The 16,841-nt window shown below is 56.0% G+C and overlaps 1 protein-coding gene across 5 annotated transcripts in view; it reads left to right on the top strand.

Annotated features, from left to right (window-relative positions):
• The first annotated feature begins 1,005 nt into the window (after positions 1 to 1,005).
• ST3GAL4 (ST3 beta-galactoside alpha-2,3-sialyltransferase 4) overlaps positions 1,006 to 16,841 on the top strand; it is a 36,744-nt gene continuing 20,908 nt past the window's right edge. The window contains exons 1-2 of one of the 5 annotated variants that reach the window (XM_077112480.1): positions 1,006 to 1,142; positions 8,169 to 8,253. Coding sequence is in view for 2 of the 5 variants with exons in the window: in XM_077112479.1 (XP_076968594.1) it covers positions 13,530 to 13,592 (63 nt within the window). In the remaining 3 variants the exon portion in view is untranslated. Of the gene's footprint in view, positions 1,143 to 1,408; positions 1,595 to 8,069; positions 8,089 to 8,168; positions 8,254 to 13,291; positions 13,593 to 16,841 lie in introns of those variants that run through there. The other 4 variants (XM_077112482.1, XM_077112481.1, XM_077112479.1 and 1 more) reach the window with 4 other exon arrangements.

The following is a 16,841-nucleotide window of genomic DNA, read 5'->3' as shown; positions in this document are numbered from 1 at the left end:
ACTGTGGGTTACTCACACCTTGCACTTAGTCATATCCTCTCCTGCCTTCTTGAATGGCGTCCATTGTAAGCCCTCTCTCTATAGCTGGATGGTAAACTTCCGGGGGACCGGGACTGCATTTCACTTTCCTCTGAGCCACTGTTGGCCCCCTCAGGCACTGTTCACACTGGCACGTAGGGAACACTGGGCTGACCCATGATACAAAAGGTCCCTGGGGCTGTGAACACAGCCCGCGCTGGGGAACACTGTCCCACGATAGCCTCTGGATTGGTCTCCCTGGGCCTGAGTGGGTTCCCAGGTCTGGCCGGGAATGTTTGGGCCCAATGAACCAGGGTCAGGGGCCTGGTGGGTTTTTTCCCTTCGAGACAGGATGTCTGGCGCCTCCAGTAGGGAACGGAAACCGAGAAGCTATCTGAAGACCTAGATACGGTCTGCAAGTGACTGTGGCAGAGGAACAACGAGAGAACTGCCAATCAGCGCGGGCAGAGAAAGGGCCCATATCTGGGTCCTTGGTACCTTGCCGGCGGGCATGCTGGAAGGACGAGGGTGCAGGGGCCCCCGGAACAAGGCCCTCCCTCTTTCCTGCCTCGGTTTCCTCAGTGAGGGCAAGGCACGGTTCACCGCGTGGGAAAGTGGAGAACCGTTGCTTGGGTCTCACTGTTCCCAGAAGGGATGTGGAGGCTGCGCTGGGCATATCCATCCTGGCGCCGCCTGCCTCGGCTCTGCCCTCGTTCCATTCGGCCTCCAGGACTTGGTCCTCCGCCAGCCCCAGCCCAAGGCCTCGGCGGCTTCCACGCCATGCCCCGCAGCCTCGTCCCCGCCAGGCCGCCTAGTCCTTGTCCTCCTCCTCTTCCTCCTCCTCCTCCTCCTCCTCCTCCTTCTGCTTCCTCCGCCTCCCGCCCGCTGCGGGATCGGCCCCCGGCCGTGTGCGCACGCGTGGCCGCCGGGTCCCCGCCCCGCCCCGCCCCGCCCCGCCGGCGGCCCCCGCCCCGCCGCGGGCGGCCTCGCCTGCTCCCCGCCGGCCTCGCGCCGGGACAGGGACGGGCGCAGCCAGCCGTCCAGAGCGTAGCGCCGCCAGCCTGCGCCTAGCGGATCTAAGCTGCGCGCGGAGCCGGCCGCCCCGCCCCGCTCACCCCGCCAGAGTGAGTACGCGGCGGCGGGTTCCCCGGGGGCCCGCGGGCGGGGAGAGGCGCGGGGACCCGGGCCCCTGGCCCCCGCGGCTCCCGCTGCCGGGGAGGGGTCCTGGAGCCCTGCACGTGGGCGCGGCGCGGGGGTCGGTGGCGCGCTGGGGTGGCCGCAGCCGTAGGCAGCCCGACTCCCGGGGTCCCTTTCTCCTGACCGGATTTGAGCGGGAAGCCCGATTCTCATTGCTCCCTTGGAGGAAGCCAACAGAACGGCTCCTTCTCCGGAAAGTTTCTCGCTCCCACCCCTGCTCCCGGGCATCCTCTGAGGGCTGGTTTCTCCCACAACTACCAGATCAAGTCTCGGAAATGTGGGCTGCTTTTGCAGGAGGTGACAGGCTCTGCTGGGTCCATCTGTCCCCGGAGTCACAAGGTCTCTGAGCAGAGCCAAAGCTGGGGGATTCCAGCCCAAGGCGGGCCATGCCTGGGACCCAGGGCCCCATGGTGGGGGGTCTTTTGGCCTAGGCCACTGCCTCAGAGCACCCTGAGTAGTGGTCAGTGGGAAGGGGTGGGGGTGGGGGTGCAGAGCCTCTGGGCTCAGCTGTGTGCTATGGGTGCCTCCCGGGGCCGTTGCTGGCAGGGACCTCCCAGCCTGCCCAGAGCTGCCAACAAGTCTGCCAGCACTGCCCCCTCCATTCCCAGACCTTGGGGGAGGCTCGTCTTGGCAGCCAGTGGCCTAATCTACTGTTTCTACTTCCCCTGAGGGTCTGTCTTGAAAGCTGCTGCCAAAAGGCAGTGTGGGGGTGCCTAGCAGTGCCCTGTCTGACCTCATGGCCACCCACGGGATGCTATCCCCTCTGGCTTCTTGGAGGAGCTCGGAGGCTTCTCTCTGCCTTGCAGGGAGGCACGGCGTGGAAGCCAAGTTCAGGCAGACTCTTGTTCTTCACAGAACCAATTCAGCATGGGCTGAATTGTCACAAGGGGCAGAAACCCAATGCTTTTGTCTCTGGAGCTGCCCAGGACCCATCCCTGCAGACCCCATCCACCCACCTGCCTGTCTGCAGACTCCAGCATTGGCATCTGCCAGGGAGATATTAAACGAGTGCTTGCTATGTGTTAAGTGCTTTCGAGGGGTGGCCGCACAGAGTAAGAGCTACATGTAAGTGTTGGCGAGTATTAATATTTCTTCCACGCTGTTACTCTCAGAAGCTGCCCTGTAATTCTAGAAAGGGTATCCAGAAGGTGCCAGCTGTTTGGGGCCTAGAAGATATCTTCTGAGACTTTGTAGCTTTGCAGGCAATGGGTTTGGGAGCACCCCGTGCCCGGGGTGGGGGGTGTCCGGTTCCTTCTAGTCTGTCCCTGCGCTTCTCCCCCCGCAGTCCCAGAGTGTTCTGCCTGCCTGTGCCTCAGCAGCACTGCACAGGGTGGAGACCTTGGATTCCAGAGGACACAGGGCTCCACGAAGGAGCGAGGCCATGCAGGGGGATGAAGGAAGAGCCTGTGTCGGGGCCAACCCCACCTGCTACAGGTTGACAGGGATTGGGAGGGGGAGGTCCAGATGGAAGGAGAGGAAGTTAGAAAAGTAAGTGAAGAGTCACCTGCCTGGATTTTGGACCGAGAGGGTGTCTTTTGGCTTGGAAGTAGGTTGCTCCTCAAAAGCCAGCAGGGCTCCCCTTCCCTGTGAATGGAGAGCCAGGCGGAGGAAGGCTGTAGTGCCTTCTGGCTGTCTCACTCCCACCCCACCCCAATTCCCTTCCCTGCCCACTCCTTGGAAACAGAGCACATTACCCCCCCCGTTTTTCAGATTCCTGTGAGCCAGTTTTCTGGGTAGAACCATGGGATTGTAATGAATCCTAGAAAGGTCCCCCCTTCATGAGGCAGGAGCAGAGACTAGACCTCTGTTTTCTGTGCCTCCTTGACCTGAAATCATTCTGTAGTTGGCCCCCCGCTGGCCCTGGCACCTACCTTTGCATTGGGGGCCGACCCCTGCCCTATCTGGGCACACTCAGCATCTCTCTGTAGAGAGGCTGCCCCGGGGAATTCTATAACCCCGGTGGCAAAGTGGCTTGAGGGTGTGCACCATCCATTGCAGGAAAGGGGTGTCTTCCAGGCCCTGGGTTAACTGACTGAGGAGAGCACAGCCCAGCTCAGGAGCCCCAGTCTCCAAAAAGGGATTGCCAGGTCAGTGTCCTGGAGTGTCCTATGAGGTCCAGGCCTGCGGATTGCAGTCAGGGTGGCCGTCAGAGCCCAGCTGAGCTCCCAGCCCCTCGGAGACAGACCCTGGGTGCTGGAAAGCAGAGTAGGCAGGTAGCGCGGGTTGGGCCCCCAGGAAGTGTACAGAACCTTCCTGCAAACAGGGGCTTCCAGCCTCCTCACTCGCATTTGCCTGTGGTTGACACTTTTCTGCAGCAAGCTGCTGCCGCTGGTTTAGCTGCTGCCGCTGGTTTAGCTGCTGCCGCTGGTTTAGCTGCTGCCGCTGGTTTAGCTGCTGCCGCTGGTTTAGCTGCTGCTTCTCCTTCCCCTAGTCCTCGGAATCCTCCTTTTTTTCTCAAGACCCAAGGTCTTGACCTGAGCTTTTGGTTTCCATGAGGAAATAGGCTTTAATGATTGCAGCCCTCAATTACCCCTCTGTTCTCCATTCTTAGTGAAGTCTTCCCAGAGATGGTCCTGGGCTCTCCTGGGCTTCCGAATCACCCCTGAACCCTACTGCCTTCCCAGGGGTGGGGGAGGGCGGCATGTGTAAGCAACAATCCTTATCCTAAAGATAGAGGAAGTGGCAAACATAGCCTTTAGTGGGGGCATCACACAGCAGCACTATATGACATCTGGGACACATGCCAGGTACCCCTGGGCCTACCCTGGAGCTGACCTCTGCCAAGGGGCTGCCTTGGTTAAGTAGCTTAGCAGGCTGAGGAGGGACGTACTCAGGGCTGCAGGTTATCTTTTGCCTTGGACCTTTGCCTGGGGCCTGGATACCTACAGCGGCCCACTGCCCTATCTCTGCCCCTCCCCCAGGCCTTCCCCCACCCTCCTCTGCAGTGAGACAATGTTTGCTCTGGAATCTAAAGCCCCCAGTTCTGCTCCCAGCCCAGCAGGGAGGACGCTGGTGCCACCCAGGGCTGTGGGGAGGTGTGCTGGGACCTGTTTCCCACCCAGGTCTCTGGAGTGAGGAAGGCCTGGCCGCAGAGGCCCAGAGGAAGCTGCAGCTGTAGTCCTGGCTCCCCTTCTCCTGCCCGCAGCTTCCCTTCAAAGCCTCCTGGGTTGGGGCTCAGAACCCTGCTTTCCTGTTAGGGGAGGGGGAGGGCATCTGGGAAGAGGGCAGGGGCCGGTTTGGAGACAGGGCTCCTTGGGCCCATGGCAGCACCTGACCTCATAAAAAAGGGACATGGCAAATAACGAAATAGTGCCCAACAAACGTCAGAAAAGGATCTGCTTATTTACATTGCCTCCTGTGAGCCTCACACAGCTCTCTTCTTAACCTCAAATATAAGGAAAGAAAGGAGGAGCAGAGATTTAACTCCTTGCCCAAGGTCATATTGCTGGGAGGTCGTGAACCGGGATTCAAATCCAGGCCCATTTCCAAAACTTGAGGTTTAACCCCAATTCTCTGTCACCACCCTCAAAGCTCATTTTATTGCTGCTGCATCGGGTGGGAAGGGATTTGTTCAAGGTCACTGTGTATTGGTGACTAGGGTGGAACCCAAACTCAAACCCTGGCCTCCTGATTCCCAGTCCTGGGCTCTTTCTACTGCCCTGAACCCCAAATTCTTGTCAGGCCTGTCTTGGAGCCTGCATCCCCCAAGTTTACGTGGTTGGCTGTTGACCCTCTCTCAGTTGGGCAGAGCTCTCCCCGCTTCCTTCCCTCCTTCTCCCCTCCTCCCTTCACTCCTTCCCCCTCCCCTTCCGTCCCCTGCCAGCCCCCCTCCCTTTCCCACTTGCCCACCAGCCCGCCTAATTGCTTCCATCTGGTCTGCCTGCCAGCTCCTATTCCTTTGGAAATGAGGCTCCCAGGCTGCTGTCCACATGACTGCAAGGCCTCCTTGGGCAACCCCTAAGACCCGCAGGCCAGCAAGGGCCCACCCAGATCTGGGCTTAGGAGCCGGCTGAGGTGGTAACTGTGGCGTCCGCCTGCCCAGGTTTCTCTAGGCTGCACCACCCTCTGTTCCTTGGGCTCCTGATGTGCCTGCCTGGGCTATCTGCCTCAAGGCCAGGAGAGGGCCCCCAAAACCCCCTTCTCAGTCCAGCACTGTCAGGCTGGGATGGCTTGGGGTGGGGGTTCTTCCTGCCCCTATCCCCCCCCACCCACCACCATGGAGACCCAGCAACAACAGCTGTCCTGTCCCTTACAGTTTGCTCAGGTCATGAGGAGTGCCTGGGCCTCAGATAAGCCGAGAGACCCTGGGCGGGGCGGGGAGGTTCTGGCAGGAGGAAATTAGGGGCTATAAGGGTGTGCCCTGGGGAACCCACTGCCCGGAGATTGGTAGGAAAGAAGTGCAGCCGGGCCTAACTGAGGAGGTCAGGGGATCCAGTTGCTATAGGTCATGTGAAAACAGATCAGACTTGTTCTGTTTGTCCCAAGAATTGACTCAGAACCAAAGAGATGAAGCTTCAAGGTAATGTATGTTGGCTAGATTTAAAATAAAATTTGCACACATTAACAACGCATTGAATGCACTAGCTGCCTTCCAAGGACGCTCCCGAGGCTGGCTGGGGGTCTCCTGGGTGGAGCTAGAAATTTCCGGAGGGTCATCATTGAGGAGTCCAAGCCTAAACAAGTGACCTTGACAGCTGAAGCACAGACGGCCACCCTCGGCTGGGAGCATATGTGGAATGGGTTTGCAAACCTTTAGGGTGTTTTCCTCTCTGAGAATTTAGGGCTCCCTGGTAAACTCGAGTAATCTGTCTACCTTGTTCACTGTTGTTTTCTTCATGCCTGACATGATGTCCAGCCAGTAATAAATGCTCAATAAATACGTCCTTGGTAAGTGAATGGTAAATGGCACCCGGGTTTTCTAGCTTTGTCTTTCCCCTGTCCCTACTTTTTGTAGGACAAAGGGAGAAGAGCCTCCATTTTGACAGGTGAGTTGTTTGCCAGAGAAGGGCCCAGAGAGACAGGCTGGAGGCAGCCCCCGAGGCGTGCATACCCCCTACCCCACCCACCCCAGGAGTAGCCAATGAGGTATCTGCACCTGGGTCCCCTCCCAGTCTGATCTTCAGGTTCCTGTGCCTTGCAGCCCCCCCTGAACCTCCTGCTGACCCCAGCCCTCTTTTTCGGGGCCCAGGCAATGCGTCCCCCAGGGGTGGCACTTCACATTACCCACCCGATCCTTGCTTCACCCCGAATAGCTCCACCTCCTTTCCTTTTAGATACTGAGTTTCCGTTTAAAATTTCAGTTGAAACGGGAACAGAATTTCCTGGCTTAAAAACATTTTTTTTTTGGAACCCTCCCCCCCCATTCAACTCCCTGATCCCAGTAACATGACACATGGATTCTGACCTCCTCACTTCTCAGAGTGTCCCCCTATCCTCCCCGGATGGCTTGGATGCCACTTCCTCATATCGCACGTGTCCTGCAGTCTGATTCCACTCAGAACATTGTCTCCTTCTACTGAGCTCTCCAGGCCTGTGACATGGCGGGGACTTGGATGGGTGGGGAGGCGGTCCCCCCACCCCCACCCCTGCACGCAGCAAGGGCCCGGGGGCTGTGGTCTCTCAGGCCCTTTTCCCAGCTGCCCAGGCACTGCAGCCTGAGGCAGGACATGTTGCCTATGTTAGCCCAGCTTCCTCCTGTAACACATTAACACTTCTTAAATGACATAGCCCTCAAGATAGCGTCCTTGTGTCTGGTGACTCCGACTCACTCAAGGCCAGCTGTTGTATTTTCTGTGGTGCCAGGGTGGGATCCAGAGACAGAAGAGCCCCTACTACCTGCCCACGGGCCGGAGCCACACCTGGACACAGTCCTTTGCTCCCTGCCTATTGGCCAGCAGTATGTCCTTGGGCAGGTCTCTCCCTCTCTTCATTGGTTCTTGGCCAGCATATCTGCTAATTAGGGTCCCCAGCACCTAGGGACCTGCAGGCACAAAGGAGTGGCTAAATAAATACTGCTTTTTGCAATTGAGGAAACAGAGGCTCACAAGAAGCAAATGCCTTGTCCAGGATCACAGAGCAACTCTCTTCCCAGGCAGGGAAAAGCTGCAGGAGTGACAGTGGTTCTCTGTGCCCCTCCCTCCCACCTGAGCCGCCATTGTGCTTGTTTCTCTGAGATCCTGGTGGCTTCTAGCCGGTATGTGCTCCAGCACCCAAAGCTCCAGGCTGTTGAGGTTGAAAGTTTATGGGAGGGCATGGTGGACCCCAAGCGCTGGTGAGCTCTGATGCGTCCAGCAATGTCCACTCTGCCTGCCTGCTTGCTCTGGACTGACTGGTGGGGGGTGGGCAGGTACAGCCCCCTACAGGGGTATGCTGATGGAGGTGGAGACCTGGGGAGTGGGATTGTATTTGCAGGCTGTGTGAGCTCTTCTCTCCAGACTTACTAACCCCCGTTCTTCTTTTCTTCTCTTTGATCCCCTAACATTTTTTTTTAATCCTTTTCTGTCTTCCATCTCTTTTCCTCCTTTAGAGTCTCATCTTCTTTGGGCATGTCTCTTCCTTCGTTTTCTGCCTCCTCTTCTTTTTCTTTTGTCCCCTTGCCCCTCTGGTGAACCTCCAGCTCCAGGCCACGGCATCCAAGAAGTCCTGACAGTGGCAGCTGAACTTTGTGGGTGGGTAGTATGCTGGGGGGAGAGCCCACAGAAGGAGGCAGCAGCAGCTCCTCCTGATATTGGAAGCGTGGACATTTTCAAGCTCAAATGGCCCTTCCAACATTTGGCTTGGTGTAGGGATGTTGCCTCCCAAATCAGTAACAGGGTGTTCTTCAACTCAGCTCCCTGGATCCTCACTCACCTCCCTGGACACCTTCCTGGGCAGGTAGGTAAGAGCTTGGAGTGTGAAGCATGGCTGGCTGAGTTACCTTGCCTCTGACCTCTGCCTTCCCCTCCTCTCTGCAGAGCTCGAGTTCTTTCCTCTAGAGGTACCTGCTAGGATGGAGGGAGCTGGCCCAAGCGGAGAGGTTTCTGCTCAGACCCCTTCCAGGTGAGCACATGGCCACGCAAGTGCTTGGACTGAAGCGTGTGTTTGTGTATTTGTGTGTGTGCAGCTGCATAAGTGCTGGGATGAGTGTGTGCAGCGGTTGGGTTTGAGAGTGAGGACATGGGTTGCAGTTGTGCAGGCCCACCACACCCTGTCTCTGCTTCTGGCACTGGCAGCCTGCTCTCAGTGTCTTTGTGATCCTGGCTGGGCACTGTGGCTTCGTTTTGGCACAGGGGCCAGCTGGTCCCCTGCCGTGGTCCTATGCAATGGTGACTGCTCCCTGGCCACCCATTCTGCTGCCTGGGGGCCATGGAGCCAGTGTTTGCCCTGTCTCCCCAAACGGAGGCGGGTGAGGGGCTCTCTGCCCAGCGTCTCCTCACTGCCAAGGCGGAGGGAATGGGGAACAGCTGCGTTGGCCGATTCCGGCTCCGTATGGATTTGGTTTGACAACAAAGCTCCCTCTGTGTGTTTCCAGGCCCCTTACATAACTGGGGGATGGGGGTGGGGGGAAGCAGGGCAGGACGAGGTGGAGATGGGGACAGGGAGACACCAGGATGGGATGCCTAGAAGCAGGACAGAATCACGGACCAGGAGGGGAGGGGAAGGGAATCAAAAGAGAAAAACCATTGAGAACCATTGAGCATGGTATGAGAGAAGGAAGCAGTGTTCCTCTTGACCCCACATTCCACTTCCTGCTCTCCTGGGGTGGCAGGGGGGTTAGATTTGTAGGTCTCCTTTGCCTTGTTGATGCTTCCTCTTCCTCTCTTTGGACCCTACCTACAAGTCCAGTCCGGGAATGAGGCCAGGTCAGTTTTATGGCTAGGACGGGTTTGCCTTTAACTGGACGGATTTCATATATAAAGGAACCAGCCATTCTCTCCTTATCCTTTGGCTCCTACTCCCACCCCCAGGCCCCAAGCCTTGGCTCTAGAACCTCCCCTGCCCACCCCTCTTTGTCGTCCCAGGAGGGACAGACTAACTGCCGTCTTTCCCTGTAGCCTCTCCCCACCCCCACTGGCCCCAAGATCCCTCCAGCTCACCCCTCCTCTCTCCCACCCCCACTCTCAGATCCAGGATCTCCCAGCCCTTGGTCCACGCCCCTCTGGGGCCCAGTGGCCTTGTCCCCTGCCCTCCCCGCAATGATTAGACATTCTCTCACCATCATGATCCCCGCAGCTGTCCAAATAGAGGGAGAAGAAAATGTTCTCTTTCCGGAACAGCTGGACTGACAGGCCAGCAAGGCCAGGTGAGCCCGCCAGGCTTGGGTGTGTTCTTGGGGGGGACTCCCATGTCCCGGAGCTCAGATCCCTTCAGCTCCCAGGTAGGAGAGAAGAGGCACTCAGAGGAGCCCAGGAGGGCTGATGGACTCTGGTCTCCCGAGTCCTCTCGGGGTCTGCTGCTTCCGTGTGCCTCAGTTTCTCTGAATCTTTTTCTGGCACCAGGCTTCTTTGAGCAGAGCTTCTGGATTTGCATTGGCGCTAATGATGGCACTTGTCCCCAGGCTGTCATGGCCTAAGAACAAGGGGGTAGCTTCCAAAAGGGGCTAGGGAGACGAGCTACCAGTGGGGCCGGGCCCCAGCTGACCCTGGCCATGGGTTTTGGGTCTAGTGGGTGACAGAGAACCCAGGGGCTGACGCTTAGCCTGACCATGTCACTTTCCTTTCCAGAGCTTAGGCTCTGCCCAGAGGCTCTCTTATGGAACCCTGGCTGACTGCTTTAGGGAGAGGTGGGGAGTGGGGCAAGCACCAACCTGCTGGACAAGCCCTAACTCTGGAATCCTCCATCCCCAGGCCCTGGCTGGCCTCTGTCTGGTTGTCCCACCACCCCCTCCCCCAGGTCTGAGTGCTCCGATCATCCTGAAAACTGGTAAAGCCTTAGGGCTTGAGCTGCACAGGACTGGGAGGGCAGGGGACAGTTGGGGAAGGGCCCTGTGGGTCCCAGAAGGAGAATCAGGCCAAGGTCCAGAGGCTGGAAGGGGGGGATGAAGGTGAGTGGGGGAGGCTGTGAGGGGGGTGGGGTGAGGGGGATGCCTCAGGCCAGGCCACAGCCACACGGACCCTCCATGGACACCCCTTCTGGGGCCCATGGGCCATGGCTGGGGCTCCTGCCAGAGCCTGCCTCCAACTGCTTTCCTGCAGCCCCCTCCTCCCCACTGCCAAGCTCCTCAGAGGCTGACAGAGTCTGACTCCCTTCCTGGGACCTGGGCCCTTGGCAGGGCAGTGGATGGGAGCCCAGGACTTCCCTTCAGCCCACGTCGGGCCATAAAAGAGACTCCCAGAGGGCCGACTTAGCCACTCCCTGCTCCTCTCAAGGCTCTCAGCTCCCTGGCAAATAGCTCCAGGGACCTGTAGCATGACAAACAAACTCGGCAGAGCTGGAGCTGAAGTGGAAGGAAGCCGGTGGGCCGGAGGGGAGGTGGCCTGAGCAGCAGCAGCAGCAGGAGCAGCAGTAGCAGCAGCAGCAGCAGCAGCAGCAGCAGCAGCCCCTGAGGGATGGGGGAAGAGAATGGCCAGGCCCAGGAGGCCCAGGAGGGCCCAGAAGCTGTATGTCTGGGCAGGGAATGGGGCCAGGCAGAAAAGGAAGAGGAATGAGGAGAGAGAGAGAGAGAGAGAGAGAGTGGGGGGGGGGGGGCGGGCAGGGGGTGGTGGGGGGAACAGGCACCCAGGCGCCGCTGTACTTGTGCGTGTTCTCGAGGCTTGTTTTGGGGTGCATGCCTGGGTGTGCATAGGGATCAGTGCAGGCGAGTTTGTACGTGGAGATGTGCAAGCAGGTTATCGCCGTGGGAATGAATGTGTGTTGCTGGGCAGAGGGCAGTCGGCCTGGGAAGGGGTCAGAGCATCCTGCTGGTGCCTCGTGGCATCAGGGTGACGGGACTGAGGGTACTCAGACAGTTTGCCACGTTTCTCCCTGCCGGGGGCCTGTGACACCCCCACCCCCACCCCCATCTGCCAAGCGGAAGGATTCTGGGCTAACTCATAGGAGCTGGGCACAACTAACCCTCTACCTGGCACCCCCGTCTACTTCCCTGGGCCTTGCCCTGGACGGACCTGCCGTGCTGACAGCCCCTCCGCTTTCCTCCCTGTTGACCTTGGCTTGGAGGAGAGTGGTGGACAGCAGGGTCCTCAAAAAGTCTTACTGATGTGAAACAGCCTCAAGAGGGAGGTGAGTGAAGGCTCTTAGCCCCTCTTCCCAGGGGTCAGGCTAATGCAGGAAATGACCTTCGTTTCTCATGTAGGAGCTATACTCTGCGTCCCACAGCACCTCCCCACCTCACCGCCCCCCTGTACCGTCACCACTTTCCTCTTCTGCCTGAGCCTTCTCTCCACTCACACACTCCTCCACTCAGTTAGACCCCCCGGGCTCCTCTGGGTTCAGGAGCAAATCCTGCCTGCTACTTCCCAGAAACTCCTCTTTCTCCACCGCCTGCAGCAGCTGGGTCTCAGGGCTGACTGCAGCCCCTGGAGAGGGACGGGTGGGAGTTGTGATCGGCAGGAATAAAGACCACCACCCCACTCCCAAAACGAGGGGCCAGGAGAGGGGTTTCTGAGCCAGATCCCAGCTCACCCGCCAAGCCTAGCCACGTGGGTGGCACTATTCTTGGGGCTCTCCTGGGGTGCAGAGAAGGATTTTCTTCCACTACCAGGCCTCGATCCTGTCCACATGCTGCTTTGTCCCCTCTGGGTGGTTGCTCCATGGGAGGAGCTGCTCAGGAGGGGGCAGGACTGAGGGAAGGGGACAGAGCTCAGGGGTAGGGACATTGTTATTGCTTGGCTCAGGTAAGGGTGACGTGTCCAGACCCAGCGGGATGGCAGTGCCTGACCCCGGTCCCTGCCCAGGATCAGATGCGGCCAGCAGGAGAGAGAGCAGGAATCCCCGCCGTGGCCTCCCCACAACCCTACCCCTCAGTGCTTGCTAGCGTCCGTACTGTCCTTGGGGCTGGGTCGGTGCAGCAGCCTGGGTGGCAGTTACCCTCCCTGTCCGTGGCAGCCGTGTGTGTCCCCGTAGAGTATGTGGAGTGGAGCCCAGCGGGCAGCCAGCAAGGCGAGTGTGGGTGTGCTAGCGGGGGAGCTGGGTGGGTAGACAAGGCCAACACGCGCTGGCCCCGTCCTGATTGTGCTTGGGCGCTGAGTGCTCGCTCTGGGATGTTGAGGCTCTGACACCTCCGAGAACTTGTTCTGGTCAGGTGACAGATGGGACTCTAAGAGGTTAAGTTCTCCAGCCAGGAAGTGGCAGAGGCTGGGTTAGCCCCAGACTGCCAATCTCAGCCCCATACCTTGGCATCGAGTATAGGGATTTTTGCAGTAGACCGCTCACAGCTTTTGTCTCGGCTCTGCCAATTTCCAGCTGTCTGACTTTGGGCCCCTTACTTGACCTCACTGGTCCTCGATTTTCTTATCTGTGCAGTCAGAATAAAGGAGTCCCTACCCCACAGGCTATGATAAAAAGTAAATGAGATTTCTATGCAGTTAATTCCGGAACAGCCCTGGGAATCTTTTACAACCAGTGCTAGCCTGCCTCTGCATAAGGGCTCAGTTGAGTTCCTGCTGCACCTGGAATATAGCCCAGCCTCCTTAACAGGAGCCCACAGGGGCCCTAGGTGCCTTGTCCAGGCCCCCTTGGGCACCACATGCTCCCCTCCGTGCAGCTCTACAGCCACGTCAGACTTGACTCTGGTTTCTAAACCTGATGAGCCTTGTGGTCTACACACTTTCCTCAGATGGAACCTTCCATGCCTGCATCTTCAGCTGGACTCGTCACATATGTCCAGAGCAGCTGTCCTCATACCCGGTCTAACGCAGTTGCCCTGATCCCTCTCTGTCTCCACCTTACTTCAGTGGTTTCTTGGGGCAGGCCACCATTCTGCCGTCTTATGCATTGATTTATTTACCGCCTCTCTCCTCCCATCTAGATATGAAGTCCACAAGTGCAGGATTGTTCTCTGCTGCTCTGCTGTGTCCCCTGTGTCCAGATGCAGTGTGCAGAGTCCATGGGGGTCTCTCTCTCTCTGTGAGTTCATCCCAGTGTGCCCTGGGATGAGTCAGGCATTTCCTCGACTTTCCCTGCTGAGGGGCAAGCAGAGCAGGCCTTAGGGAGTTCCCGAAAGCGCACAGGGTTGGTGTCCTTCAGACCTCCCCTTCAGGGGCTGACCAACTGTCTTGAGAACTAGTAAATCGGTGCAGCTGGGCCAAAGGTGTGTGTAAGCCACACCTGCCTAATAAAATGTGTGTCCTGGTGAGCACAGGGGCTCAGTGTGCAGGAAGTGAGAAGCAGAAGGATAGATGCTGATGGGCTGTCTCTGCTCTCTCCCTGAGGGAGCCGTGGCAAAGCCAGCTCTGTGGAGGGTAAGTGGACTGGGCTGTTTCTCACTTGGGAAGGAAAGGAGGGAGTGAATCCCCTAAAGGCAATGCTGCCAGCCTGTACAGAGCTTTTGTGGAAACTGGAATCTGTGACCCACCCCCACCCCCCGCCGCATCAGGCACAGCTCTGAGCCGGATGTCCTGTTGGGCGAGCAGAGCAAGGAGGGCTGGTTCTCGGCCCTGGCTCGACCCCCTGCATGGACTGTGCAGGGCCCAGTGTGCGTAACCCAATCGCTGGCCCTGCCCGAGTTGTGCCCTGGGTATAGAGTGGGGGGCAAGAAGGGACAGGGGGGCGGGGGGTGCAGGATCTGTGAGAGGGGCTGGCTGTGAATGTCTTGGGCTCTTGAGACCTTGTTGATTCCTGTTGACCCTTAGTGCCCCCACGGGTTGGACACACAGCCACCTTGGGAGGTCAGACCAGGTTCCTCTGTCCCATTTTCCCAAACCGGAAAGCAGGAGACTGAGGGAGGTAAGGTGTGTGGGCTCACACCGTAGTCAGTGGTCAATCTGGAATTCGATCCAGGCTTCTGAGACCCCCCCCCCCCCCGACGTTTGTATTGTCTGGATTTTTCCCTTCTCTTTCATTTTTCACAAGTTTTTATTGAAAATTTATCCCACTTGCCAGTTAAAAAGCTTTGAACAGCTGGTATATTACACACCTATATGCTATGCAGTTATACAAAGTTCATATGAAATTTTTATAAACCCTGCATTTGTAGGGCCAATAAAACAGTATAACAATTAAAAAAAAAAAAAGCATCTGACAGTACAGAGGATATAAAAAAGTATCCCTGTCATTCCAGACCCTCTGCCCACCTTCATCCTTCTAATTATCTATTTGGATACAGCCATGTCTAAGTGTGCACTTAACTCTTTCCTTAAAAGCACATTTGGAAATCCACTGCTCCCTGTTGTCCGTCCTCCTTCCTTTTTAAAGGGTGATAATGTGCTTTGGAGATGGTTTGACAACAGCCTGTAGAGATTCACATCATTGCTTCCTGCAGCCTCACAGTGTTTCATTGTCTGTGCCAGGTCATCTTCAAACAGTTCCCTAGGGGTCGACTTTGAGGGTGTTTCAGAACTTCTGCTTCATAATTGGAGCTGCAGTAAAGATTTTTATTAGCAGTTGCTTATAAAGCACTTTCTGTGGCACAAACTTCTAGCAATGGAATTCCCCGGGTAAAATATATTCGATAGCTCTTGCTAAGCCACCTTCCAATAAGGTTATCCCCTTTGCAGTTCCAGGGATAGTAGCTAAGAGTGCCTGCTCCCCTCCCCCCGCCACTGACCCCCAAACACTGGGCTCTGTGAGGTGCTTAGGGCCTGGCCGTTCCCCTGGGTGAAAAGTGGCATCTTGGCTTCGCTGGCATTTTTAAGTCGGATGGGCATCGTTTCCCGTGGGCCATATGCGTTTCTTTTCTGTAACTGAACACTCATGATCCCAGCCCATCGTTTTCTTGGGGATGTTGGTCTTTTTTTAATTGACTGGCGCAAGCATGTTATAGGTTAGGGGAATTAACTGTGTTTATATGTACGTGGCACATACAGTCCCCAGTTTGTCGTTCATCATTTAGCTTTGGTCATCTGTCATAAATTTTTCCATCGATGAATTTATCCATCTTTAGTTTGATAGCCTCTGAATTTTTATGTCTTCAAAATCTCTTTTCTTTTCAATGTAATAATATTGAAAATGTATGGAGCATAATATGACAGAACCCCAAGTGGCACATTTTTTAGATTTAAGAAATGTTAGCATTTTCTCATAGTATGACAATCTTTTTTTAAGAAATAAAATGTTCGACATATAGAATTAAAGCCCTGCTCATCCTCCACCCATCCCGTTTCCTCTGTCTTGACCCAGAATTTAGCATTCACCTAAACGCTGGGTGAAATCTGCCTGTTTTTATTCTTTTACCACATATACACATGTGTGTGCATATATACACATGCATACATCTGTGTACACAACACAATGCTATCTGTTATACATATGCACACGCAGAATATTGTTTTGTGTGTTTTAAAAGCTAAAGTAACGTACCTGCCAAGAGGGGGATCCGGGTTTGATTCCCAGCCCATGCGCCTCCCAAACAAACAAACAAACGAAAAACCAAACCAAACAACAACAAAAAAATTTCAACAAACGGTGCTGCGATAAGGGGATACTCACATGGAAAAAGAATGAAATGTAACCCCCGCCATGCAGCATACAAAGAAAAAAAATAGTTAAAAGCTTAAGTAATGGTACTACCCTGTATGCATATTTTCACAATACTTTTGTCACTTGACATAGTATTTATCAGGTTCATCCATTTTGATACGTATAGATTAACTGATTAATTTTAAATGGCTGCACAGTATTCAACGTATGAGGATACCGTAGTTCCTTTAGCCTCTCTCTGTGATGGGCTTTTCAGTCATTTGCAGGTTTTGGCTATTGCAGCAATGCTGCAATAAATGTGGTCCGGGTGGACACACACAAGGGATGGACACTTGGGGAACTTGCCCAGAAGTGAATTGCTGGACTGCAAAGTGTGCAGATCTCAGCCTTACTTTCGAGATACTGTGAATTGGTCTTGTAAGCCTTTGTGTGAATTCATCGTTCCACTGGCAGAGTCTGAAAAAGAGTGCCTGTTTTTGCACATCTGTACCATAGGGTGTTCCTCTGCCTTCTCGGGTCACCAGTGAGGCTGGACATCCTTTCACAGGTTTCTTAGGTGTTTGGCTTAATGTGGGAAATTCCTTTTCATGTCCTTCGCTTATTTCCTCTTTTGACTCATTGGTCTTTTGTATAAGTCCTTAATATGTCCAAATCTTTTCTGGTTCTCTGTACTGCTTCTCACCTGTCAAAAGCTTGACCCACTAAACATGGGGTACCACTGTCCCTGCTAAGTGGCTGAGAGGCTTTGAGAGGATATGTTTTAGAAAGGAGGCTTCACTCAGGAGAGGTGGCATTGTGTCAGGAGAGGGTGAGAGGGGACTCCACCTGGGGAGGGGACCCCACTTGGGGAGGGGACATCACTCAGAGAAGCGGGCACTGCCTGGGGGAATTGACTGCCTGGGGCCTGGGTACATCTCCAAGAGCAGCTGTGGCTGGAAGGAGAGAGAGTGGGGGTCCCCACTGCAGCCTCTTCCCACCGCTGAACCTATCCCACAGTGCTTGCTGACATCTGAGCTGTCCCTGGGGTTGGGTCCATGTGGCAGCCTCAGTGTCAGTGGGCTTCCCTTTCCCTG

Source organism: Tamandua tetradactyla, chromosome 8, assembly GCF_023851605.1.
Source record: "Tamandua tetradactyla isolate mTamTet1 chromosome 8, mTamTet1.pri, whole genome shotgun sequence".
In the NCBI taxonomy this organism is placed as follows: Eukaryota; Metazoa; Chordata; class Mammalia; order Pilosa; family Myrmecophagidae; genus Tamandua; species Tamandua tetradactyla.
The sequence above is the reverse complement of the archived record's forward strand: the minus strand, read 5'-3'. Positions and strand labels throughout refer to the sequence as shown.